Genomic DNA, 27334 nt, shown 5'->3' with positions numbered 1-27334 from the left:
TTCTGTCCAGCTGTCCTTGGTTTTCACCCAAAAGGGATGCAGCGAGCTCCATCTACAGGGATTCTGGGCACACACCACCTCGAACTTCCCAAAAACACAGGGAAACTTTTCCTGTTGCTTTATGCTTTAGTGAGAACCAGATAATTATTGTCTGCCAGCAATTGGTCTCACACCGGGCATGACCTAAAACTGAGGATGAAAGAAACACAAAGGAGTTAAAAGAATTTTCCTCAAGTCACTTCTAGGAAGAAGCTGCTGATTTAACAGTTTGGATATCTAAAAGCTTTTAACTGGGACTTTTTTGCCTGAACTTTTGACTGTATTCTTTCTGCGAGAGTCATGCCTTGCTGTTCATTTTGCTCAGGTTATAAGGAACAAGAACTAATTTTCCAGTGCCTAGGGATCTGGAACATCTGAAAAGTTGGATCCTGAAGCACTGAAATTGTTGAGTCTCAGTTAAGTAAAACACTTAAGTTCAAAACTCTTTATCATTAGTGCTTAAAATTATCTCTAAATTGTGGTGGTGGGGTTTTGCCATACAGTGAGGTAGCAAGCCCCAGAAAACGCTCCAAAACACCCACCATCTTCACAAACACACAAAAACCTCACTGACCCACCCACCCTTCTACTGGCATAAAGCGGTTACTAACGTTTACAGACTAATCTGGACAGAGCAAAAAAAAAGAAGTGACTCCACAACTTTCACTTGCAAAAAGTAGCAGGGAGCAAAACACAAAAATACATCATTTTCTTGGAAGCAAACTTGCCGGATTTAGAATTTCTGCAGCACAAACTGCACCAAGTCTGTGGTCAGGAACAACAGGAATTCTCCACAGGAGCCTGACTTCCTTCCACCTTGCTGTTGTTCCCAGCTTTTGACTCTGATTCATAAGTTTGGATTTCTTGGAGGACCATGTGTTTTGGAAAACCTGTCAGAGGCAGTTAATTGATGGACTAATGGCAATAGAAGAAAAATACTGCAGCAGCTGCTTTAACAGATGCTTCTTCAGAAACATTTTAATCCTTGTGATATGACACATTTTTCTACATTTTTCTGCTTTTACTTCAGTAGAACCCAGAAACAGCAGGAAAAGGTTAGCAAATATTAGAAAAGCTCCTAAGATACAGCCACTCTTTGCTCTGCTGTTCAGTGCAACATTACTTCTTTTAAGACAAGAAAGTGTAAGAATCACAAGTCTTGGGGTTCTTGACATGAAAGAAAATATAAATATATATACATATATATACCTTCTATATGCCATTAAGCAAAGACAGATTGAGGAAAATCTTGGATTAGATTAACTCCTCATCAGGTAAAAACCTCTCCCATCAGAAAATGAAATGGTAGAACATATTTTCTGGATGGAGGGCACAAAAATTTTAAGTGGGAGATATCCCAGGATAGGAAAACAGAAAGGGGAAGGAAGAAAATCATCATGGACAGGAAAAGATTCTCCTATGTTCTCAGCTAAGTTATTTACCTCAATGTAGGGATACAAAGACAATTTTAGGATCCACAAGAATATCAAACTAGACAGTCTAAGGCTCAGTGAGCATTAGAAAAGCTCACTGGATTTTAGTATTTTCAGATTAAAGTAATGTCCTCAAAAAAACCCTGAAAATGTTGTATAAAAATAAATTTATTTCTCAACAGTGGAAACAGGGATTTATTCAATATCTACAGCGCTCATGGAGATTCTCTTCCTTAATGGGGAAAGAGAAGAAGTATCTTCAGGAGCCCACCAAGAAAACATGTGCATGACAGTAAGATCAAACACTATGGGAAGACATCCCTTAATTAAGTTTCATGTTATAGGTGGGCTTTGAAATATTTTATATTACTATTAACTTACAGACATTAAAAAATACATTTATTGCTTTATATCCTTTGCCAATATTCCCCTCTCTTTCAGAGTCTTTTTTGCCGTGCTAAGTTTGAGTGTTTGAAATCTGCATTCCTGATGAACTGTTCTTGGATTCTGCTGGAACCAAGAGTGCATATATCCATTGTAGAAGTCAACTGCTGTAAGCTTCTTCTTTAAAATGACTGTTTTGATTCCAACCCAGCCTTCCTAAAAATAAAAAAAAAAAAAAAAAGCAGTGAGCTTCTTCCATGTTTAAAGCTATCTTTAGCTCCCATAGGCTGGCTTACAGAATACATTTTATTCAGTGTCATCAGGCCTGCAAGTCAAATTCTTGTTTGCAAATGTGCAAAGCCGGTTAATGGAAATTAAAAGTTTAAGGTATTAAAACAGCTGGTACTGATCTAAACTAGTATGGAGACTAACAATGGACAATTAAGACAAAAGTTATGCACCACACAAATACTAAAACTTCATCTTTAGGGCAGTGGATATAAAACAAACGGAAAAAGCCTACCTTGCAGCGAGCTATCAATGTTTGGGACATTTTATGGAACAGTACTGAACCAGGAACAACTCCACAGTCATTTAGTATTTGATCTAAAAGCAAAGAAAGATCACCCTGCATTTTTATGCCAATAAGTACAGAAAAGGTTTGAATCACTTCTGTTCCTTTGAAGGAAGGTAACCATCTTGAGTCACTATTTTGCTGTAAAACATTTTATTTTATTCTGAGTTTTTTTATAACCAAATGAACACAAACAATCAGAACAGTCATTCTCTGGCACTACTTCATATCTGACCCATGAACACTCACTAAGGCCTGATCAGTCATACACCTTGACCCACATGGCACTCAAGATTCCTAAAGAAAATGTTTTAAAATTTTAATAATTTAAGAGTAAATACCAGGAAAACCAGGGATATTGTCCACTTCCACAAAATCCAGGAGTTTAACGGTAGTACCCTTCCAGAGTGTCTGCAATGGAAACTGGAAACAAAAACAGATGATATATTGAGAATATTTTCACATTTCCAGGCAATTTTTTCCTTAGGCAAAATACCTGTGATAATAACATTAAGGGAAAATTTAGCTGTATGTCTAGATAGATTTTCCTTATCAGACTTAGTTTTCATTACCTTTCCTCAACTCAAACCACTAACCTATGCAGAAATGAGTTAAGCAATTAGCTACAACAGCTCTTCACTGTGGCTGTTTGCACTGTTTACTGCCATGCAGAAATGTCACTGCAGCATTCCAGACCTTCTCAAATACATCAGGGAAAATCTCAGAGCTAAGGAAACAAAATAAAATTTTTGAGCTGATTTCACACTTGGAATCAAGTCCATGAAAATTCTCCTGCACATTAATTCTACCTCTAATGATAAACTACCAGGATTTTAGAACACATGCAAGGTTTACAGAGGCTGAAATAACTAAAACTGATGTTTAGTGATTAATTAAAATATCTACACCAAACTCAGCCATGCTATAGGACAGAAAAGGGTTCCAAAAAATCCAGTCTCACCATACTTCCTATTGCACGATGCAGTCGAATTACTTGTGCAGCTGTTTGCTCTTCCCATTTTATACAACTCCTTGATACAGAGATTTTAGGAGCTAGAGAGAAAAGATAAATTAGAAGATTTCTTACTTTGCTTTGCATGTTTTAGTAAACAGCTGTACTACTTTACTCTATTTTAACCTCAGTTTTTCCTGACCAATAGTGGTCAATAGTTGCCATCCAGCCAAGGTATCTCAGACAAGAACTGGAGAAAAGACTTTGTAAAGACCTAAATTTGGATTATTTTTTATTCTCAATTGTTCCCTTTATTTACCTTATGCACTGCAAACTTGTATGATACTTACAAGCACACTTGTAACCCTGTCTGCATTACAATCATGAAGAATAACAAGCTCAGATTTTGTGACATCAATAGTGATTTTGACATTGTACAAGTAACTGGAAAAAAAACCCATTAATGTAGTAAGTCTGAAGAATTGTGAAGCATTTTTCTCCTGTGCGACTTTTTAAGCCAGTGAAGGCAGTGAAGAGAGCATACTGAGAAATTAATTTTAAAAAATTACAACTCAGCATGGCAGGAAACTTTAGTTTTCCAGCTGATAAAGGAAAAAATTTAAATGACAAAGTCTCATTAAGAACAATGTGTACCTACCAAATGTTACTCCTTCTTTTGGCTGCTCTTTTTTATTTTTCAAACTTTCAGGCAACTTCTTCAAAACTGCTAACAGCTGCAAAATTAAATTTTGTACAGAGTATTAGTCAAGCTATGTTCAAGAGATAATAAACAAAGTAAAACTTATTTTTTCAGCAGTGAAACTGTCCTGCAAGCTTTTAGAAAATTGGCTCAGTATATTCAGACAATGTTTATCCTACAAACAGACACAGAAAAGACATCCTTCACACTGAATCACAATTAAAAAACGCAAGTATTTTTTTATGGATGATCTCTTCTCTGATATTAATCCCAGAACAGGACAAAAGCTGACTATTAAAATAGAAAAGCAGATATTCATTTAAATGAAAGAACCTGTACTGTCTCCACAGACAGGATTTGGGTTCTTCACTGAATAGAAACACAACAGCAAAACACAGGACTGATACTGATGCCTGATCACAGACCACTGAGCTCTCCTCTCAGCAAGGCAAAATGCTCACAAACACCAAGTTTCACATCATCCTCCTCCTAAACTTGAAGCCAGCTCAGAACAAGATTAGTAAGAATTCTGTTTGTACATGTTAAAAGCAAAGTACCAGCCAGAAATTACACAGCTGGCAGGACTTTACCATGTTTGCACCCATCTTTGCCAACATCCCTTCCAGCTCCTGTGCTGTACAGTGGGGAGGAACAGCAACCTCTTCTTGCTTAATAATTGGACCTACATCAAACCTGCAAGGTAGAAAACATACAACCTTACTGCAGAAGCTGAAGCTTAATTAGCAGTTCAAAAGTCTGCATTCAGTACATTAGCTCAGTTACTAATTACCCTTTTTTATCCCCTCTAAAGCTATTTTTCAGATGTCATTTCACATTATCAAATGGTTCATAAGACAACACAAGAGAATGCCAGATCTCTCTTGGCAGCAAGATTCTCCTCAGCAAGCTGAGACTGATATGAACACACCATTTACAGTTTAGAACATGAGATCTCAGAAGAAACAACCTGAAATACTCAGAGGAAATCTGTTTCACTTTCCCAGGATTTATTATTAGACAAGCATCTAAGAAAAAAAAGGTAACTAAAATAATGTATTTTCACAAGCCTTTTAAGCCAGAGTTTGGGCTGAAACTAAAACATTTAATCTCTTTCATGTCTAGACAGGCAATTTCTTGTCTTCTGTTCACTTACAGGATGTTACAGGTGACTCTGAAGTCTGAAAACCAGATCTTTTCTGTACTGTCATACCAAGCCTATTGATAAAACTGTGTGACTGCTCTCTGTCTGTTCCCTGAGATAATGTTAAGAGTTAAAGAAGAGCCCTGGAGCGCAAATTACACACTTATTAAAATACTGTAACTGTGGCAAATCTCATATAGTGAGATGAACATTTTGAAGTGTTTCAAACTTTAAAATTAATCACACACACTAAAAAAAATAGTGGTTATGTAGAATGAGTTAAATGATGACTTCAGCAGTGGTTATTTAAAGTCCTGAGAGGCAACAGTGAGTCATATGCAAAGCACACCAAACCTACCTTTTTGGTCTTATTTCCATAATTGTCACCCCAGTCACCTTATCACCATGAAGCACTGTGTGGACTATGGGTGCAGGACCACGCCATCGTGGGAGACAGCTAGGATGGACATTCAGCACACCACTGGAATGAAATATTCACAATTTAGTATAGGAATGGGACCTGAAACATACGCAAATGGAGTGTAACATATATTACAGTGAAACTACAATCAGCTCATATCTTCTCATGTGTTACTGGCTTAAATATGCACTTGCAGGAAAAGTCACACTATATAAACTTCAGTTTCTCAGTGAACACAGACAGACATGAGGAATAGAGGCAAACATATTCTGCTGAATATTTGCATAAATTTACACCCATGTGTCAAAGAACACTGAACTTCACAATGACAGCAATAGGGCTCAGGCTAAGCATATGAACACAGGGAAGCTGACGTCACCTACTGCAAATCACAGATGCTGCCTTAAAACGAGAGTGCAGCTCTGCTAACGAAGCAGTCCACACACTTACTATGGGAACTGCAGAATGAGGTCCTCGCTTAGAAGGCGTCCGAAAGATGCCACCACACCCACATCAAACTGTCCCACGGGTCCCGTGTGTGGCCACTCGTGCACAGGCAGCTGGAGCTCCCTGGCACAGCTCCTCACGGGCAGGTCCCCGGGCAGGCGGGAGGGCAGGGTCACCACCTCCAGCCGGGACACGAGCGAGTCCTGGCTGGGCTCCCTGAGGGGGAACAAGGCGTTGAAGGCGTCGTGCAGGGAGACTGAGGTGAAGGCTGGAGCACCTCCACCCCTCGCTGTGGCCCTGTGCCAATCCCCAGAGAATGTGTGACCCTGGACCCTGTCACACGCCTAGGCTCCTTCCCCCCACTTTTCTGCCGTCCTCCCTGCCCAACCCACGGTTCCTCCCGCGCGACTCCACCCCATCCCTCAATAACCTCTGAGCCTCATCACGAGCCCTCATCTCCCATCCCTCGGTGCCCAGCCCTCTGTCACCCTCCCCAGCCCCTTCCGTGTCCCCTCAGGCTCCGCGCTCCTCACGTCCCCGTCCACCCTCAGGCTCCTCCCTCCCTCCCCGTCTCCCGTGTTCCCCTCTGCCCCTCTCTGGGGGCTCCGTCTCCCCTCGGACTCCTCTCCCCCGTGCCCAGGCGGTACCCGGCGGCCCGCAGGGCTCGCAGGGCGGTCACGGCAAAGCGGTCGGTGCCGAAGAACAGGACCCGCCATGGCGGCCCCGCCGCCCTCACGCCCTGGCGCCAGGCGCGCAGCACCCGGGCCCGCATCGCGGGGCTCCCGCCGCGCGCGGCGATGACGCAGCGGGACCCGCCCCGCGGAGGGGCTGCCCTCAGCACTGAGGCGGTGCCGCCATTGTCATAAAATCAGGGTTTTGTGCGAACTTGAGCTGGAAGGGACCCACAAGAATCATCGGGTCCAACCCATACCCTTGCGCAAGACACCCCAATAATCCCACCCTGTGCCTGAGAGCGTTGTACGAACGCTTCTTGTGCTCTGCAGCCTTGGGGCCGTGACCATTCCGTGGGGAGCCTTTCCAGTGCCCGACCACCTTCTGAAAACCTTTTCCTGACGTCCAACCTAAATGTCCCCTGGCTCATCTTTGTGCCGTTCCCCGGGGTGCTGTCAGTGGTCACGGGAGTGGAGAGAGCAGTGTCTGCCCCTCTGCTCTCCCTCGGGAGGATCTTGAAGACCACAATGAAGTCTCTCAGTCTCTTCCAGGCTGGACCCAACAAGTGCCCTCATAGAGCTCATAACATCTTCAATTCCACACCCTTCCCTATCCTCGTGGCCTCCTTTGGACACTCTCTAAGACCATAATACCTTCATATTGTGGTTACCCTGAAGAAGACTGACAGGGGATCTTGTTAATGCATAAAAATACCTCCTGAGATGGTAGTGCAAGGGTCTTTTGGGTGGTGCTCAGCAACAGGATGAGGAGCAGTGTCCATAAATTAAAATACAAGTTCCATCTCAACCTGAGGAAGAACTTCTTTATATTGAGGGTGGCAGAGCACTGGGACAGCTGCCCAGAGAGGGTGTGGAGTCTCCCTCTCTGGAGACCTTCCAAACTCACCTGGACACGTTCACCTGTGTCACTTGGTCCACATGAGCCTGCCTTGGTCGGGGCTCGGACTGGGTGATCTCCAGAGGTCCTTTCCAACTCTTAACAGTTCTGTGATCTTGGTGTGGGGTGGTGGAAGCCATCAGGGCGGCCCTCAGGGTCTGTGCTGCCCTGAGGCTCCAGCCCCACAGAGTCCATGCTCCTGAGTGGTGTCACCCAAGGCCCCTTAACCCTGATGAGGAATTATCCGCGCTGCCTCGGTGTGAAGATAATGCAGAAAATGTCAGGGACTGAAAGGGGTGTTGACCCCACAGCCACTGATCTGGTTCTGACAGCGTTTGAAAAACAGATTTCAGTTTCTCACTCCATGGGCAGCTTCATTTTAACAGTGACAGTAACTCAAGGAATGTTTTCTTGTAAACGATGGGGTCAGAATCACCACTTAAAGAACTGTCTCCTCCCATAACATAAGTATGAAAATATTTTATCATTCTGCTAAGTACATTCTTTCACCCCATGGGAAGATGGTTTATTTGTGTAGCTTTTAATGTAAATCACATACACAAATTCCCTGCACATTTAAATCACTGTCTATCCTACAATCTTTGACACTAGGAATTTCTGCAGCAAGGACTGTGAGAATCTGTAAATATCCTATATGCCTGTGAAAATATGTAAATTACTTGGAAAAGGGGTGGCAGAATTTTATGGCAGATACGTGAGGGAAGGATCAATAAAAAAAGTGAAATATTATGTTGTACTACACAGTGTTGTGTATATTCCTTCCCTTTTTCATGTCTGTTTGCTCACCATTAGGGTTTTCTTCTCTAAGACTCTGAAGATGCCATTGTCTCCTGTGATGGTAATAAGGAGAAAAGAATGAAAAATTGCTATTACAAGTTGAAAAAAGTCAGGCAATCCTAGCTGGGGTGCTTACATTCCCGCACCCTGAGAAAATGAGAATATGCTGCCAAACACTGAGGTAATTTCCTAATCACTATGTAAAAATCAAATATGCAAAAAACTTAAAATTCTCTATTACCTGGGGAGTCCTGTGAAAATACTTGGTTTATTCACAGGCAGGACACTTAACTCTGGTCACCTTATCTCAGTGTGTACATTAAAGTTTATAGTAAAAATAAATAAAAATATAAACAAGAGGATAGCAAGGATGAAGCAATGGTTTATGTTAGAGAAGAGATTAAAGCTCCCAGCATGGTTGGAAGGTAGATTGGAAAGAAGGGAAGGCAAACAGTTTGACTTATCATAAACAGGGAACAATTCATCATTGCACAATAACTGATTACAGGCACTCATGGCTGTCAGGCCCCAAATGAGAGGAGCACTGTTCAGCACAGAGTGTAATTTCAGGCCTTATCTCAGATGGTGAAAAATTTGACCTCATAATATCTCAGATGCTGAAAAATACTCATAGTTTCCAGAGGCAGTGAGGGCAATTGCTGGAAGAAAGGCTGGAAGGAGATGTCCTGTGTGGTGACAGCAAATACTAGTTCTCTGAGGTCTTGGGTGAAGCCCTGGATTTATCACAAACACTTCAGAAAGCCAGGGATGTATGTGTGTGTCTGGATTGCTCAAAAGTTGTGAGTTTGAACCCAGAATCCAGCTGCTGCTCAGCGTTAATTTCCAGGTATTAGATCCAGGCACTGAACATGTCACTGTGTGTTGAGTTTAAACTTCTGTTCCTCCAGGACTTAAGCCCTGAGATGGATTCTCACTTCTGGCTGTAGTTAAGGCTCCTGGAAATGCTGTAACTCCATGCTGAGCTTTTGCCAGGCTTATGCACAAACTAATTAAAGTTTAATTTGCAGTGAGTTTTTGAAGTGGACTTAAATACCCTCCAGTACACTTGCTCCCACGTAATTCATCCTTGGCTCTGCTATGACAGCACATTTCAAACACATTATGGCTGTTATTCACTATTATGTCTTTGACACAGTGTTTGTGAATTTTAACCAAAGATTATTTTGATATAAATTTTTTCAGAATGAAAGCAACTATCTCATTGTTTCACAAAAATAAAATAAAAAAATCTGTCTTTCCTGCTGCATTTGAACTCTGCTTTTGTACATGGAAAGAAAAAAAACCCCAACCCTGAATGTTTAGTTATTCTGTAACCAGGCATTTCAGGTCAAAGACACTGAAGGGATCAAAAAAGATAAGCAAAATTAAAACACCAAGGTCAGACAAATTCTTCCCAAGAGCAGTGAAGACAAATCCGAGGAGGAAACAGAGCACAAATCAGATCTTATCTCCACTTTGCTTCCTGGCCAAAGATGCTGAAAGTGTCTCCAAGAAGTAAAAAGATATCTCCCATTAACCAGTGCCAGGGTTGTCAGGGGAGACACAGAACCACATACTCACACCCTGGCTGGAGAGGAACGCTTTTGTCATTCTCTGGAAAAGGTGAGGATTACTGGGCACAAGAGCCAACTCTAACCAGTGGGGAACTGGTTTTATTTATGTGTACATCACCTGAGTCCTAAACATATCTCAGCCACCTACCTGCATGCTGACCCTAGATATATACATCAAGCCATGTAGAAAATTGAGGTGAAAAGGAACCTTCTGGGGTTTTGCAGTCAGCATCTGCATGTTACAGTCACCTCTTTACCATGGCCAGTGTCTCCATCCCTCTCCTCAGAGATTGTTCTGCAGGGGCCAAGTGTCTTCTTCGTGCTTTCCCAAGGCCAGAGGGTTTGATTGTGAGACCACTCACTGTCCTCTCCCTTTGCACCCTTTCCCTGGCAACAAAAAGCTCACAAAGATGCTAGAAAAGTGTTTCCCACTGTGGTGGTACTTCTAAAAAGATCCAGCTGGAATTGAGAGGGAAAGACAGCACAATTTACCATGTGGTGGGATGTCCTGGATGGACATGCCTCCAGCAGCAGGGAGCAGCTCTTGTTTCCTGGGGGATGCGTTTCTGAGCTCCCATCCAGTTGCTGCCAGGTTGAGGCTGAGCAGTGAAACATCTCTGGGGAGCACATGTCTGCTGGGTGATATTTCACAGGGAAACTCTGCATGTGAGATGGGATTCAAAGGATTAATTGCAACAGAACAAATCTTCAATCCCAAAGATCATAGAATAGCCTGAGTTGGAAGGTACCATAAAGATCATCTCATTCCAACACCCTTGCCGTGGGCAGGGACACCTTCCACTGGACCAGATTGCTCCAATCAAGCCCTGTCAAACATGGCCTTGAACACTTTGTTTCAAGCTGGAAAACAACAAGAACAGGACAAACATAAGGATACTACACCCACCATCTGTGGTTCAGCTGGAGCTAACCAGAGCTAGCAATGTGTCCCAAGCCCATCAGGGAGATGCATCTCTCTTGCTTTGCAGTGTGCAGCTCCATCCATGAATCGTGTACTTCAGGGAGGAGGAATCCTCCTTTCCCAATGGGACTGGCACAAAAAGCAGCACATCCATCTGCAGAGGCCCTTAGCAGACTATTAACTTAGCCAGGCATTACCAGTACCTGTGAAACTGGGATGGCAAAGTTGTTTGCTCTGGTAAAATTCTCTGACAGCCTTAGAATGGTCATTCATTGAAAAAAAAGGGGAAAAAAAAAAAAGGATAATATGTGCTTTATCAGGACATGCTTCCTGTATGCAATGAGGACTGAGCCAAGTGGAGTGAACATTATCATTTATTTTAGCTGCAGGGTAACTTATTACTGAGTGTCATTCTACTCAGCCTGCTCTTTTAATACTGATTATGCCAATAACTTGAGCAAATAAACTGGAAGTTGCTACAGCTCATTCTTTGGCAAAAGGTCATTCACCTCGTGCTGTAAATGGTCCCACTAAAGAGGTGTGTTTTTTCAGGGGCTGGAGTGTACCTCACCTGTTGGACTGGCCTTCACACATGACTCAGGAGCAGAATGAATCACAGCTGGTAGCATACCCAGAGCAGGAGCACAGGGAACCTTGTATTACACCACGGTGCTCGGAGGAGATGTCTTCGGATGACAGGGCTTAAAGAAGAAATGTAGCTTCCTCCCTGCTGGGAACTGCATGTTTCTGGTGAGTTAGCAGAGATTAACGGGCATTCCTGCTGCACTGGCTGCTGGGTTAATTTATAGCTATCTGTAAAGAAAGGCTTATTTATTTATTCCAGTTAGAAAGCTTGAATCCGTGGAAATTTTAAGTGAAGGCAGATTTTTTAAGGAGAGATTGTCGGAACGGCGAGTAAGAAACAGGCTGGAATAACTCCTTTATATAAAATCAGTCAAAGGAAAATGTGTACTATAACTTAGATTTGCTCTTTAGCTTTCTACTTTACAGAGGTCAAAAAATAGCACAGACTGCCTTCTTGCCTTAATATTTTAAATATTATATTTCAAATATTCCTTGTGTTCCTTAATGGAGCTCAGACCTTAATGTACCTTTAAAAACCATACCATCCATTTGCATGCTGTGGTGTGACATTCTGTATATATCCTCTATGAATCCCAAAGACAGGACATCCCACTTTAATACTGTATTTGGAATAACTGACCAATTTTAACACAATCAGCTAAGATAACCACCAGAGAGTGAGAGTCTGGATGACAAGAAGAGACTAATTTAAAAAGACTGAGATGTTCTAAATACACTGTCCCATATTGTGTAGTGAGTTTTGAATACAGAGCCTAGAGGGACATTATTATCTTCACAGAAGCTGTACTTGATGGTCTTTCCAAAAGATTTCCCCCAATCTTTACTTAAATCAGTATAATACATGTCTAAAGACTTCTAATTTGCAGAATGAGAGCAAAACGTGTCTTGGTGAGCAACAGTGAACATCAGAGCTGACAAAAACCGCCATGGAAAGCACAGGATGGTTTCACAGCACCACGTGCTGTGCCCTGGAAGGAAAGAGTCCACGTGCAGCTGTGCATGTGTGTGTTCCCATGTTCCCACATGACACAGCCCCACTGCTGGATTATGTCAGCCTTTAGAGCATCAGTCCCTCAGCTCTGCCTTCTGCAGGTGATATGTCTCAGATCTTCAAGGGCTTCCATTATGAAAAAGGTTTTTACCGTTTAAGTGCTGGGATCAGTGCATAGAGCAAAAAGAAGTCCCTTGTCATTTTCCTGTAATATCTTGAGATTTCATTCAATGCTAGCAAAGTCCACAGATCCACAGGAGGATTTCAAGTAGCATTGGTGTGTAATTCTTTGTTCCTGAAATATGTAATACTGTACAGATTTTGCAGCTTTTCAAATGTTAAAATCCCATTTGCAAAAAGAAAGAAATTACAAAAATGTTCAGGTGTCAATATAAACTCAATCAACAACATGCTTGTCAAATATTCCTCTTCGAGCAAATGATTACTCAGAAGCCTTGCTCAGCAAGATTTTACACATTCAAGTGCCACTTCCTATTAGAGTGTAGCTGACTTGTAACTTATTTTCATTGACACCAAGGCTTTATTTCCTCCTTTGTGAGGAGTGATCCATGTGAATAAACTGAAGGTTACCTGGACAGAAAGGTAATTGGCACACCTAACTGCAGGGAGCATCTTTACCCATAGTTTCTGAAATACAAAGTGGACCACGTGCTTGAGAGTCCCCTCCTCAAAAAATTGCTAGCAGGTGGTTTTCTGGCAGCAGGGAGTAAGGCTGCATGCCTGGTTAGCTATAAAATGTGAACTTTGAATTGTGAAGACATTGAGAATGGAGGGGAAAATAGAAGCAATCATTAGGTCTATAACCGACGGGACAAATGCTTCACTGAGGAGTCAGCAATAGTGTTGTTGACATGCCTGGCACTGTGGAACATGATTGTGAGCAAATTTCAGACAGCACCAGGCCACACAGCAAAGGCAGGTAAAAGCTGAGAGTATCAGATTGTCATAAAAGTATTCCTATAATAATTAATGGCCTGTGGGGCCAGAATGTCTGAGGGACACCTGTGTGTTGTGGCATCGTTGACCTGCCAGTGGGTGATAGCCAGTGAGCAGTGGGCTGGGGAAAGCCACCTCAATGTCTCACCAACTCACAGTGGACAGCCAGGAACCCCTGCCCAGGGCAGGTCCTTTTGAAGCAGGCTCAAGAACTGATTTGGACAAGCAGCCATAAAAGTTGGATTGATGCCACTTACAAATGAGGGACTAAAGGTCAAGGAGGACTTACTGTTTCCCTGAGGGATGGGAGACACTGTAGCCTCAGTGGCAAGTCAGCCTTGCCTCCTCTTGGAGCTCAGCCTTCTATTTCCTCATCTCCACACCCTTATTTTGCCATCCATGGGTTGGAAATAGGTAGTCACATGCAAAGTATGTATTCTCTAGGGATTATGGCAGGGGAGCAAGCAGGGAAGCTTTGTTAGTTGGGGAGGGGCTGGCTCACAGCAGCTGAGCTCACATCTCTACAGATTCACCTCAGCAAGGGGTCCAACCCCAGGCAGCAGATGCCATGCCAGACACCCTCTGCTGTCACCTTGGTGGTCCAGGGATTTCTGCACCCTGTCCTGGCAGCTCAGACTCACATTCACAGGAGGAAACAGATGCTGGGTACATGAGATCCCCTCTCTGAATAGAGCTGGAGTAGGCAGGTTTTCTCTCAACTCCTTAGCTTCTCTGTCTTTTGCAGGAATCTCCACACTGAAGAAATACTGTGAAGGTGTGATCCATCCCACCTGCATATTCAAATATGAAGTTCTTCTGGATAATCCCATTTTTCCTGCTGCAAGGTAGAGTCTTGGATTAAAGAATAATGGTGTGGGTGAAGTAGGTCACATGTGCAAAGACCTTAACTCCCAGGAAATACAGTTTCTTTCTTTCTGTGGGGCTATTCACCTCAGTATACAACAGCAGCAGCGTGGCTGAGCCAAGGAAAAAGTTGCACCCCAGTTCCAGAGCTGAGTGTCATTCCCATCTGCATTCTGTGTGTATGTTCTGTGCCTGGGGTTGGCCACACTTATGTGTTGGTTTCTTTGCAGACACTGAAGCTTTTCTGATAAAAAATTGCTAGTCAAGCTGTGTATATAAACCAGCCTGATAAATAGGAATTTATTGCTGGAGGACTGCAGTCCAGAGTAAAATTCCCAGGACTGCTGGTCCTGGCAAGGGCAACTGTTTGGTGAATTGTGGCACACAGAGGTGCCTCTCCATGATGGGAGATGGGAAATGTGGAAAGACCAGCATCCTGTGGTCTTTGCAGCCCTGGTGTCCCACGATAATGGGGTCTGCAGCCAAAAACACTCTCCACATCTCAGTGCATGCAATCAGGCTGTGCACTCTGCTGTGTTCTGCCTGCTTGGAGAGACGTGCTGGGCAACTCTGGGGGTGAAGGGGAAGGTTACTTCCAGTTTGAAGGGCTGCAGTGAGTGACTATTGCACTTTCCACCACAGCTGAGGCAGAGCACAAGTACCTCCCAGCCACCCTGGCCAGCACACATGTGGATGAGCACACAGCAGGCAATGTTACCCTTCCACTGGGCTTGGAACCGGAACAGCTGGAGGAGCTGCTCTGGTTCTTCCGCAGAGAAGACCGTAAGTCCCGTTGGTGTTCCTGGGCTGAGACACAGTCCTTGGCTGTTGACTTTCCTGCCTAACAGAGATGCCTGAGGGCACTGCCTGAGGAGGTGATACAGACACACAAAGCCTCAGTCTTGCCTCTGGAATAAGCAGGCCATAGATGAAGACAGGCAGGAGGCTTTGCTGAGACAGTGTCTCTGGGGTTCAGCCTCTTTCCAGGCAAAGCCTGCCAAGAGAGCAAAGGTCTCCTGTGATTTTGGCAGGGTGAAGGGAGCAGATTGACATAGCAACAGGTCAACTTCAAAGCCACAAAAATCAAGGACAGAGCATCCTGGGTGTCCTCAGAAAACCCCTGGCCAGGCTCTGTGTGTCACACTGTACTGTGCCTGCTAACACTGCCTCTCTGCTTTCCCTCAGCCTCAACATGGAATTACTCTGTTCTTGCGCTTTCCCTTGCAACCATGATTTTGGGTCTTGTTCTTCTGACCATTAACATTGTGCGAAACAGGTGAGACAGGAAAATTCGAGAATCTTTTGGTGTGTGGTGGTGCCCTGAAATCCCCCAAGGCAAACAGACACAGGGGTTTGGCAGGGTAGGACAAGCCCTGAGTGATGGGAAAAAGAGCAAAGGCAAACTCCCTTTGAACCATTTTTTGTTATAAAACCTTGCCCGATGCCTGCTCGCTTTGCATCACTTGGAACAAGCCCCTTCTCTGAGCCCCGGATTGAATAAAGATCTGCACAGTTCTGCCCAGCCCAGCAGGGCTGCTGGGAGGGGTGTGATGATAACTGTGGTGTGAGGTGCTCTCTCCTAAGAGGCTCTGGAGCAGGACTCCCAGCCTTTCCCCATCCACATGTCCACACAGTTCCCCAGTAGCTGCACAACGCTGCAGGTGAGGAGCAGCTCGCTGTTTGCTACAGCGCGAAAACTTAGCACTGTGTCAAGAGCTGCTGTCTTCAGAAGAGAGAAGAGCTAACCCTACGAGCCTGCCTCGCTCTCCCTCTAGTGATGGCTGGCTGCGTGCTGCTCCTGGCATCAGGAGCTGTGTGCTCTCTGAGTGTGAATCCCACAGCTTTGTGTGCTCAAACACTTCAGAGCACTTACCTGGCACAGCTCACCTGGCGGCGTCTGCCCAGAGGCAGCTGGCGTGTTCCAGGGACACGGCGCAAATTGCTGGCTGTGATCCTCACCAGGATAAGTGTCCCCGGATGTGGGCTGGGGTTGCTGCTTCACTCTGTGTGTCTTTGTTGTGCCTTCCCTGCAGGAAAAGGAAGACTCTCGTAAACGGAGAATCATCACAAACCACACAGGAGGCGGACCTGGATGCCAAGCAAGCCCTGGTGCCTGTGCAGGAATACAGCCCGGCTAAGCCACTAAAGCAGGAGCCAGGGCCCCAGGACCAGAGACCAGGGGATGTGACAGTGCAGTGGAAGGACGGGACTGTCACATCCTTGTACACAGAGATGTCTGAGGAGGCCATATAGTGGCAGCTGAAGTCAGCCCATTTTGGCCTTAAGGAAGGCATTGAAATCTCTGTTCATAGAGGTGCAAGATTAAAAATGCAGTTTAGCCTGGGGAAAGAAAAGGGTGAAACAAGAAAGCAGCAGGGCTGCACCTGCAGGAGGGGCCCTGGGCTCAGCTCCTGCCTAGCTGGTGTTCCCTCACTGCTCTCAGCTGCTTCCAGCCTTCCCTCCAGTGCCAGCTTCGTCTCCTCCCTCAGGTGCTGCAAACAGGTGGGAGCTGAGCCAGGAGAGGAAGTGGGAAGCTTGGCCTGCAGTCAGCCAGGGAAGGCACCCTCACTTCCCATCAGGAAAACAGCAGTACTGAAGCTGAGGCATTTTTATTTTTTTCAGAATCCTCTTTATTAAAATACTTTCCAAAGTGGTTGATCAAAATGCCATATTGAATCTGTCAGTAAGGTCATATATATATATATTTATATGGTTGTATGTACAAATATACACATGAATATTTTACTCCATAAAGTAACTGCAACTCCAGGGAGAAGCAGAACATTTAACCTGATAGAGCACCTGAAACCAAACACCCAGCCCTTGGCCCTGGCTCAGGCACAGGTAGAGCCTGATCTGCTCCAGGATTCTCTTTCTGTCCTTCATTGGGCACATGTAGAAGCCATGAAATAATTGAGGACATTATTGAAAATACGTATTGAAAATGCATCAGTCTTTTAGACAAAGGCTTTTCAGACCATGTCCTTGTCAGCAAAGCATCTCCTTGCAAAGCCTTTGGAAAGGGATGCTGTAGTGTAAAAAGTTAATTAAAAAGCAGCAATTTTGGTGTGACTTAGCTTGATGTTTGGGTATCATTTTCAGGCTGCCTGAGGCCTTTAAGCAGCTGAAACAGTATCTGCACCTTTTTATTTGGATTTTAAAAAAATAAAAGTTTCTCCTACTTATTGCTTAGCTGGGGACCTGTGGGATGAACAAGGTGGGTGTCTCCATGCTGGATTAATGATTAATTCTCCCTTCCTGGGCTCCTGTGTGTCAGGTGCCCAAGCTGGCTGGCAGCTGTGGGGCCGGCCCTTGCCCTCCCAATGGTATCCACAGCTCCAGCTCCTCTGGGAGCTGCTGCATCCTCACAGAAAACTGAGCTGGCCTCAGTGCCAGTGGCAGGACAAGGTGCAAACACCACAGCAGCACTGGGCAGGGGCAGGCAGAGCGATGCCACAGCCCATGTCAGACACTTGGCACTCTGCCTGCTCGCCAAGTTGCCACTGCTGGCACAGAGGCCGGGGCCACTGTCTGCCAGCAGCTGCTGCAATGCCTGTGAGTCCATCATGGAAGGTCTCAGAGGGTCTCTCTCCTCCCTCTCTGCAGCCCACAGGGATGTGTCCTAAAATATCTTGAAGCCTTTCAGCAGGGTGAGCGTGGGAGCCTTCCTTTTGCTCTGAGCCCGCGAGGACTTGACGGTGACCAGCTTGGCCTGGGCCACCGAGGGGATCTCCTTGTAGTTGACGGTGGAGAGGGTGTTGAAGGTGCAGGTGGCCAAGCTGTGGTGGGTGGGCAGGGCCACTGGCGTGGCCATGGGCGGGCAGGGCCTCTCCTCAGAGATGAAGAGCGGCTGCACGGGCAGGTTCCACTCCGCCTGGCGCCGCACCTCCCGCACGGCCTCGTGGAACACGTGCTGCACCCGAGCGAAGTCCTGGCATGCCGACACCTCATGGAAGAGGCACCCGAAGCTGCTGGCGAGGGACATCCCTTCTGCTGAGGGGACCTGCCTGTTGAGAGGGGAAGGGATGGGTGCAGGATCCCTTTGGGGCATGGCAGCCACCTGAAAAGGGTGCAGGTAATCCTGCATCCCACGCCTCCTTCCCAAAGAGCACCAAGGTAGCACCTGCCCATCCTTTCTCTGGGACATGCAGGTACATGAATTCAAAAGAGTTTTTGCCTTTCCCAAAATCCCAGAGTAATGGTCTCTGTGTGTCCCTGGGGAATCACACAGCTTCCCCTGTTAGGGATGTGTTCCAGGAACCCAGGGGTGAGTGTGATGACAGTGCATTGGGAAGCAGGAGATGGGGCAGGTCCTTGCTGTGGGGAGGGGGATACCTCCATCCTGGGAGCGCGGGGGTTCCAGCAATGCACGTGACTCAGGGACCCATGGGACCACAGAGCAGCACAAAAGGCCAAAAAAACATATTGGGCACATCCAGTCCTGGCAGTGGGGCTGGAACTAGAGGGCTCCAGGGAAAGGAAGGGCATGTCCAGAGGGGCTCTTCTGGCTCAAGCCCTGCCAGGGATGGTGACGCTGCCTCACCACTCAGCCAAAAAACATCCTACTGAAAATACCAATGGGCTCAAAATAAACACATCAGCCCTCAGGCAGGAGAGAAGAAACTTTGGAGATGTGGGAGGATGTTGCAAATACTAATGGGGTGGAAATACCCATGTAGAAATCAGATTTAGATTTTGCATGCCAGCTGGAGGGATCTGTGAGCTCTCTCCCATGGGGAACTGGCAGCCTTACCGCGTGCCCGATACCTGTACTGCTCCATGTCCAGCTTGTTTCCCAGCAGGAGCACGGGGCAGCGGCGCTGGCAGCCCCGCGCGTGCAGGGCGAGCACCTCGAGGTAGCGCTGGCAGCCCTCAAAGCTCTTCCTGTTGTCGATGCTGTAGACAACAAGGAAGGCGCTGGCCCAGCACAGGTAACGCTCACAGTTCCCGGGGCCATCCTGGGTGTGAGAGGAGTGTCTGAGCTGCAGTCCAGTTGTGATCCAGCCATGGTCCAGCTGGTCATCATCCCCTCAATGCCTTACCTGGTCAGCAGTGTCCATCACCTTCAAGAGCACAGGCTGCTGGTCCACCAGCTCCTCTGAGGAGTAGGTGTCCTCTGCAAGAAGAAGGGTACTTGTGAGGATGGGCTGGCACGTCCTGTCTTCTTCAAAGCCAAGCAAAGCCCAGGATGTTTGGGACACCGTGGAAAAACTTCAGCTCTGATGAGGAGCATCCTCCACCAATGCCTCCCACCTTACTCCTTCATGAGACATTATTTTGGGGGACTGGGGGTGATGTTGCTGGGAAAGCCTGGCTAGGAGCACGTATTTCTCCCCATGTGCTACAAGTGTGGGTTCCTACAAGAGAAGGAGGGAGGGTAAGGAGCTTGGCACAATAATTCACTGCACCCAGGGCTTGGCCCTTATCTAAAAGCCATGGCCTGATGATATAAAGCAAGCTGGGGGCTTGACATGGGACTGTTTCCCAATAAATCAAGTGAGAGGAGCAGTCCTTTCTTTTGGCAGGAGGGCAGGCAGGGAGAGTCGCTGAGCCATTCCCCGAGGAGAAAGATGCTTTCTTTGGGCCAGCTTTTAACGGATGTGTTTCGGAAAGGTTTTGACGTGGGAAGATGAAACCACATTCCCAAAAATATCTGAGGAAGAAAGGATTTATCCTTCTTTCTAAGAGTCACTAAATTATTAGTGGCTGGAGTTGGTTCCTGGACAAGGTCCATATCTCCCTAATGTCCCCGATAAATCATTTATGGTTCTTCTGCATGGCCTGGAGTCAGCCCTAGGAAAATAGTTATTAATTACTCAAATGAGTGGAAAAAAAAATGCCCAGAACTGCTCAGTGCAAAACTCAGCCCCAGGGTCGCCTGCCGTGCACCCATCCTCATTCCCTCAGCCTTTTCCCTGCCTGATAGACATGAGATGTTCCTCAAAGAGCTTCAAGAATTCAGCTTTTGGTTTTCTGGGGGCAATGGGAAGAGCCAACATTCCCAGGCCACTGCTTTCACCTCTGTTTTAGCAGATGGTTTTGGGTCAAATCCAGCCCTTCTTGTTGTTTGTTATATAATTTTGGGTGGGTTGTTTTTTCTTTCCCATTACATGCCACATTCATGGGAAACGTGAGAGATGGAAAGGATGCTCCATGGGATAAAAACATGCCTTACCCAAGTTGGGATCATATTCACTGATGAACCTCTTGGTTAGAAACTTCACGGTCAGAGCTGCAGGAGGTGAAAGAGGCAGGTGAGGCAGGCACCTCCTCACGGCACCCCGGCACTCCCCGATGCCCTGTCCGTGGCTGCGGGTGCCCGTCTCACCTGACTTGCCGGCCCCTCTGCACCCCAGGATGGCCACGTTGCACTCGGGGAGGGGACTCTGGGGCGGCCGCTCGCTGCTGTTTCGGGGCTTGCCGAACATCGAGGACATCCTCGGTCCTGTGGGAGAGAGCAGGGGGACGTGGAGCACCCGCTGCCGTGTCGGATGGAGACCTCACTGCCTGGCTCGTGGGTGCCCCAGCCTGGGGGAGAGAAGGGCTCAGCAGCACCAGGGTGAGAGTTCTCCTCTCTTCCATCCGCATCCTGGAGCCAGGCTCGCTGGCATCCTCATCCCACAGTGGCGGCCAGCACCCCACCCAAAGAGAAGGACCCCCCAGCTCACCCGTCACACCCCAGAAATAGAAGAGAAAAGCAGCCTCCCACCTTAAAACCCGCGGCCGGAGGGGACGCGGGGCTCTCCGTGAGCGCGGGGCCGGGGCAGCGATGAATGAGGCGGGCGGAGGCGAGCGCGGCTCCCGCTACTCGGGCTCCAGCCAAACTCCTTGTAAGGAAAGCTGCCACGCCGCGGGGCCGGACACGCTGTCCCGGCCACCCCGAGGACAGTCCCCCCGGCAGAGCACACGCCGGCACCCTGAGCTCCCCCAGCTTTGGGCAGGGACCCCCGGGCCCCAGACCCGCCGTCCCTCGGCTTGGTAGCCAACTCGCCAAGTCCCGGCACCTTGCTGAGCCCTCAGCTCCTCGCCGTGTCCCCAGCGAGCCCAAGCCTGGTTCCTCTGTCGCGGCTGAGGCCGGCGCACTCATCACACCTCCGGCAGGCAGGAGCGGCACCCGGAGCTGCCTGTCCAGCCACCCTGCGCACCTGCCCGGCTCCTTCGGATGCAATTAAGCACAGGCACCTTCTGCTGCCGGTAGAGGCTTTCGAGGGAGAGAAATACCCTTTTCCCACACAAAAGACTTGGTCCCAAGAGGAAAAGGGAGCCCGGGGAGTACTCACCAATCCATCAGCCGGCACCCAGTGGCTCTGAGCCCGACTAGGTGGCGGAGGCTGAAGTCGGCGTTGTCATGGTGATCACAGCCATTTGGGATAGGGCTCAGTGCCCGGGACCACAGGATAGGTCCCTGGGCCGGCCCCGAGGGACTGCGGGGGGAGCCACAGCCGAGGCTGGGGGGCGAAGGCTGCCCCGTGGCCATGCGGGGCTGCTGCACCCTTGGGAATATTGCCCGTTAATACAGGCGGGATATTTTTAAACCCTCCCAAAATAGTCTGGGATTGTGGAAGTCCCTGTAAGCCCCAGGGATGGGGAGGATGAGGATCACAGGGAAGACTCCTCTGTGGGAAGCAGTGCCCCTCTGAGGACCCTTTACCCCAGACCCCCTTTGGTCACAGGTCTAGGGTGCTGAAAAGCGTGGTGTTTTAAGCTGAGTATCCGTGAGGATCAATGACAGTGATGCAAGTGCAAAACTCTCCCATTCTCCCCTAAACTCAGATTTCTGGGGAACTTGCTTCAGCCATGACATTGAGGCAACAGCTTTGCCATCATGCACTGCCTGGAAAGTTCCCAGCTGCTGGGATGAGGGGGTTAAGGAGGGAGCAAAAAATAGACCTTCAACAGGATGAGCTGCTCAGGTTAAATTATTCATCAAAACAAAACACCAGATGCAAATTAATTATAGGTAGTGATGGGGAGATCCAGGAAGAAGCCCCCAAGTGAGCCCTGTTGACAGCCTTCCTTGGCACCCCACAGCGGAGCTGAAATGGGATTTCTAGCCAGAAAAAGCTGTGATTAGCGCACAAACAAGTGATGTGCCACAAATAACACTTTCCTCACTGTCAACCTCTGTCACCAAATGGGTTTATCTCTTCCCACAGCCAAGTATTTTGGGGACCTGGGCAAGCCCTGGGGCCAGAGGGGGTTTTTTTTGGTGAGAAAAGGTTGCTGCACTTCCTTTTTCTCACCATGAGATCCCCAGGTGAAGCACAGGCTGGCTTATGGCTCCTTGCAGCTGGGATGGATGTTGCAGATGCTGCTGACATGGAAAGGATCGCAATGAAATGTCTCTCCCTGCCCATGGCAACGCTTGAGGAACAGCCAAGCCCCTTTCCCATGGCCAAGCTGGGTGGCAATGAGATTTGCTGATGTTGTTTACCTCCTTTGGCTGTAAACTCCACATTTTAAAGGAAAACAAATAGCATGGCCATATGCACTTCCCAGCCCTGCAAAAGTGTTGCCCTCCCCAGGCTGGGGATGTTCCTTAGGGCATTACAAGGAGGATGCCTGAGAGTGGAGACAGCAAAACCTAGTTTCTCCAGAGTATCTGGGCATACTCCATGGGATGATCCAGGCACCTCTGCTGTGTCCAGTGCTGGCTGGTGACGCTGGAACCCTGCCTGAGTTTGGGTGGGCAGCTGAGCCTGGCGGATGCCTCTGAAGGGCCCCGGTCACGAGCTCAGCTATCTTTAGCCCAAGGTATTTATATTACAAGGCCACTGGGCAGTGCAGCAAAGGCATCAAAGGGTAGAGAAGGCCAGTGGGGGCTGTGCTGGGGCACAGAGGGGCATCGGGTGCTCCCCCACCCCTGAGAGCTGCTGAGGTCCTGGGTAAGGATGACCCCAGAGGAGGAAGGTTCCCAGGCAGGGCCCCCGGAGCGGGTGTGTATCCGGGTGGAGGAGCAGTCATTCTCGGTGGAGAAGACCTTGCTGGTGGAGAGCAGTGAGTACTTCCGTGCCCTCTTCCGCTCGGGCATGAGGGAGAGCACGCAGGAGGAGATTGGGCTGGGGGAGCTGAGTGCAGCTGGGTTCCTTGCCATGCTGCGGGTGCTGGCAGGCGAGAGGCCCATCCTTGGCAGCGAGGAGACCTTCCAGGCAGTGGAATGTGCTGCCTTCCTGCAGGTGAAGTCCTTGGCCAAGTACTTGATCCACTCCATCAACTCTGACAACTGCATCCTGCTGTACCAAGCTGCTGCCATATTCGGCCTCCTGGATCTCTTCCACTGTGCTGCACTCTACATCAGGGACAGCTACGCTGAGCTGGAGGAGTACCTGGACTGCCTCTCTGATGACCTACTGGCCTATGTGGAAGCCCTCCTACCCAGCACCTTTGTGGCAGTGGGAGCCCACACACCCACCTTTGAGTTCTTGGAGGACCTCTCCAGGACCATTTGCTACCTGGATGAGGACACCAACACATGGAGGACCCTCTCCTGCCTTCCGCTGAGCGCCAGCACATTCCTAGCCGGCATGGCAACCATGGATAATAAGATCTACATCGTGGGTGGTGTCTACGGAGCCAACAAGCAGGTGGTAGAGAGCAGTTTCTGCTACGATGCTGATGCCAACGCCTGGAGTGAGTTCCCCAGCCCTCACCAGCTGCGCTATGATGTCAGGCTGGTGGGCCACGAGGGCTACCTCTATGCTATCGGTGGCGAGTACGAGAAGATCTCGCTCAAGTCCGTGGAGAGGTACGACCTGGCCTCCAGCACCTGGACGTTTGTCTCTGACCTGCCACAACCAAGCACGGCAGCACCCTGTGCCCAAGCCTTGGGGCAGATCTTCGTTTGCTTGTGGCAGCCACTGGACACCACTGTCATCTACGAGTACGAGACCCAGCAAGACGCGTGGCTTCCCATCACCGAGCTCAAGCGTCACCAGAGCTATGGGCACTGCATGGTGGCCCACCGTGACAACCTCTACGTCATGCGCAATGGCCCCTACGACGACTTCTTGCGTTGTGTCATCGACTGCTTCAACCTGACATCTCGGCAGTGGAGTGCCCTGCCCGGGCAGTTCATGAACAGCAAGGGAGCCCTCTTCACTGCTGTTGTCAGGGGTGACACCATCTACACCGTCAACAAGATGCTGACGCTCCTCTACTCTGTGGAAGAGGAGACCTGGAAGCAGAAGAAGGAGCGGGCAGGTTTCCCACGCAGTGGCTCCCTGCAGACCTTCCTCCTGCGGCTGCCAAGACGTGACCACGACATCGCGACGTAGCTGGTCCCCCATCCCATGTCAGGGTGCTCTCCTTGCACATGGCCTTAGCTCTGCACTCACTGCTCCCCTGGGCTCCTCTCCTCCTTCACAGAGCTGTGCTCAGGTCCAGGGATGCATCATGTTGGACCTTTGAAGTGACAGTAGACCCTGCCAGAGGGAAAGGGCAGCTGCTGTCTGCCTCTTCCTGCCCTGCATGGGCACAAAGTCCTGTCAGCCATGAGCTCACAAGCCAGATGTGTGCAGGACATTGTGGCTTCTGCAGAGGACAGATACCACAAAGAAGCAAACATGGGATTTATTTATTCTGACTGCACTCTGAGGGTGTGCAGCATTCCACCTCCTCTCTTCCTTGACGGGAAATTGTTCATTACATGCCAGAATTAAAAGGAAAGCTATAGAAAAGCTACTCATTACTGTGTTCTTCATTACTTTTAGGTTTGGGGTTTTCTTCTCCCGTGCTTCTGAAGGAAAATACCTTCTAATTGGGATCTGTGTCAGGACTTGCTTCTGCCCCTGAATGCTTTTTCAGCTGCGGCTCAGTTTCAGAGCCTTACGTGGGAGTGCGGTTCCCACAGAGCCCCGCACTCCCCTGGGAATTCTCTGTGGCTGCAGCGGGGTCCTGGGAGGAGGGGAGATGGGAAGTGAAGGAAGGCAGCTCCTGGGTATCAGGTGCTTAATGTGCCAAGGGTTTTCTGGGACCTGGGAACCGTCAATCGATCCACCCCCTGGCCCTAGCACAGACCCAACAGAGTGGCAAGTCCTGCCTCTCACGAGGGACTTGTTTGAGCCAAGTCAGGGTCTTTTGAGGACATGGCAAAGCTTGAAACTACAGAGTGCCAAAAGGGAATGAGGGGGAGGGAGCCATTACATGGTGATACCAGGCTGGCAGAGCTCCGCAACCAGAGGAGCTGCTCCCATTAGATCCCATCACCTGGTGTTGAGGGTTCAGCTCAGAGCTCCCCTTTGTCACCACAGGGACCAGGGCAGCAGCAAACCCAGACCCCAGCTCAGCTGGTTTCCCATCCATGGGGCAGGCTTTGGGCTGCCTGTGCTGTCCAGGCTGGGAAGGAACGGAAGGGATACCAGCTGGGATGCCTCAAATACCTCCGCTGCTGATCTCGCCAAGTTCTCAGCATTTTCAAAACAGTTCCCGCATTTGAGAATAAACCCACTCAATGCAACTGCAAACCAAAACAAACCAGAAAACCCCAGCTTGCACCCACAGCCAGTTGGGAAACCACTGGATGCACCTTGTCACCATTTGCTCTCTGCCACTGGGCCAGGCCACCACCCCGATGTCACCTGTGAGGGGACTGCTGCCGGTGGAGCTGCAGGTCTGGCGGTGGCACAGAGGAGGCAGGGGACACTGACAGACCTGTCCCAGCCCTGCACTTTGGGCATTGTGAGCTGAGCAGCATTGCATTCCCCAGGTGCAATATTACAGCAACCCATCAAATCAAATCAAATCAAATCAAATCAAATCAAATCAAATCAAATCAAATCAAATCAAATCAATTGTCCCCTTCCCAGATAAAGCCAACTAACATTTGTCTTCTCCTGAGAGCAGCACATAGAAACATGTTGCTTTAAAACAATTTTAAGTTGAACAAACAGTTTAAACATCCATTAAAACGAAGTTAAAATAATTCTGTTACTAAAATATTTATGTTGGGCTCTTGTGGCCAACCCTGGACCACAGAACTTGGCAGGCTCACTCCTTCCCTCCAGCTCCGACATCAAGTGATACAACCTCCTCCCCACCTCCACATGCTGCTTCTTGACAGTTCAGGTGTTTACAAAGGTATTTGTCAACAAAATGCAAAAGGTTTTAAGATTTTAAGTGTAGCACTTGAGGGAAAGTTTGAGTCTTGGCAGGCAGCTGAGTATGGCAGGGACGCTCCCAAGAGCCATTTGTTGCATCCATCAATCCAGACTGTGATCAAGAAAGTAAGATAAAATAATTTTAGAGATGAAAAAGAATACATTTCTTACCTCTGCAAGAAACGATCCAAGATCCAGGACCAAGCAAACTACTAAGGAGGGTGAGAAGCTGCTGAGCCTTTGGACAGTGAGTTGGCACAATGCTGCCAGTGTGCTTTGCTTCACCAGAATTCAGCACCACTGGCTCCAGCACAGCACCCTTATCTTCCCCTTTCCATCCTCACGGTGTTTGCTCCGCCAAAGATCACAGTTTGAGGCGACGCTATCTGCCTAATCACAGTTTAACCTTTTGCAAGTCTCGTTTTTAAGGTGACATCATCTTGGCAAGGGGGAATGTAAGGAAAAGTTGTCTGTAGATGGACTTGCCTTATAAGGGCTGTATCAAAAATAAAAGCTTGTATAACCAAGGGAAAGCAGGAGGAAAAACAGGGCTGGGAGTTCCAACAAGAGCCTGTGAGCTCCCCAGGAATATCTCCCTAGGACATACAGGGTGCCACATTTTCCATTTCAATGCCATTAAAGAAGAGCAGGAATAAAGCATCCTTGGGGATGGATGGGTCAACTCCCCCAAAACCTGGATGCCAAATTTCCTTGTTGCATCCAGGCAAGAATGAAGGCAGCCATGGAGAGCTGTACCTTCCTGTTGCTGTCTGGCACCCACCTGGAGATCCAGGGAGAAGGGACATAGTGTTTCACCTTGATGGCAGCACATTGCACTGGGAGATTTTTGGAAGGGTACAATGGAAA

The 27334-nt window shown here is 48.0% G+C and overlaps 4 protein-coding genes across 6 annotated transcripts; 2 read left to right on the top strand and 2 right to left on the bottom strand.

The window, feature by feature from the left end:
- Positions 1 to 1622: 1622 nt before the first annotated feature.
- Positions 1623 to 6878, bottom strand: MTFMT (mitochondrial methionyl-tRNA formyltransferase). The gene is made up of 9 exons (XM_015638882.1): positions 6739 to 6878; positions 6095 to 6307; positions 5582 to 5704; positions 4673 to 4775; positions 4041 to 4116; positions 3392 to 3483; positions 2772 to 2853; positions 2380 to 2462; positions 1623 to 2072 (listed from the first exon to the last, which is right to left on the bottom strand). The coding sequence occupies exons 1-9, from the start codon at positions 6861 to 6863 to the stop codon at positions 1872 to 1874; spliced, it is 1098 nt and encodes a 365-aa protein (XP_015494368.1). The 5' UTR covers positions 6864 to 6878; the 3' UTR covers positions 1623 to 1871.
- A 4635-nt stretch (positions 6879 to 11513) lies between these two features.
- SLC51B (solute carrier family 51 subunit beta) lies at positions 11514 to 17448 on the top strand. Its single transcript, XM_015638931.3, has 5 exons — positions 11514 to 11704; positions 14254 to 14353; positions 15015 to 15155; positions 15558 to 15648; positions 16406 to 17448. The coding sequence occupies exons 2-5, from the start codon at positions 14314 to 14316 to the stop codon at positions 16623 to 16625; spliced, it is 492 nt and encodes a 163-aa protein (XP_015494417.1). The 5' UTR covers positions 11514 to 11704; positions 14254 to 14313; the 3' UTR covers positions 16626 to 17448.
- On the bottom strand, positions 17105 to 27007 carry RASL12 (RAS like family 12). Of its 3 annotated transcripts, none has more exons than XM_015638930.3 (6): positions 26639 to 27007; positions 20701 to 20817; positions 20548 to 20604; positions 19415 to 19488; positions 19140 to 19330; positions 17105 to 18379 (listed from the first exon to the last, which is right to left on the bottom strand). In XM_015638930.3, exons 2-6 carry the CDS (start codon positions 20807 to 20809, stop codon positions 17995 to 17997), a joined length of 816 nt encoding a protein of 271 aa, XP_015494416.1. In that variant the 5' UTR covers positions 20810 to 20817; positions 26639 to 27007; the 3' UTR covers positions 17105 to 17994. The 3 variants fall into 3 exon arrangements, with proteins under 3 accessions (XP_015494416.1, XP_015494412.1, XP_018863474.1); XM_015638926.3 differs by lacking the exon at positions 26639 to 27007 and adding an exon at positions 21082 to 23433; XM_019007929.2 differs by lacking the exon at positions 26639 to 27007 and adding an exon at positions 21653 to 23433.
- KBTBD13 (kelch repeat and BTB domain containing 13) lies at positions 23234 to 25052 on the top strand. Its single transcript, XM_015638923.3, has one exon. It carries the CDS (start codon positions 23264 to 23266, stop codon positions 24644 to 24646), a length of 1383 nt encoding a protein of 460 aa, XP_015494409.1. The 5' UTR covers positions 23234 to 23263; the 3' UTR covers positions 24647 to 25052.
- Positions 27008 to 27334: the final 327 nt, after the last annotated feature.

Source organism: Parus major, chromosome 10, assembly GCF_001522545.3.
Source record: "Parus major isolate Abel chromosome 10, Parus_major1.1, whole genome shotgun sequence".
NCBI classification, from domain to species: Eukaryota; Metazoa; Chordata; class Aves; order Passeriformes; family Paridae; genus Parus; species Parus major.
This window is presented reverse-complemented; position numbering and strand designations above follow the sequence as displayed.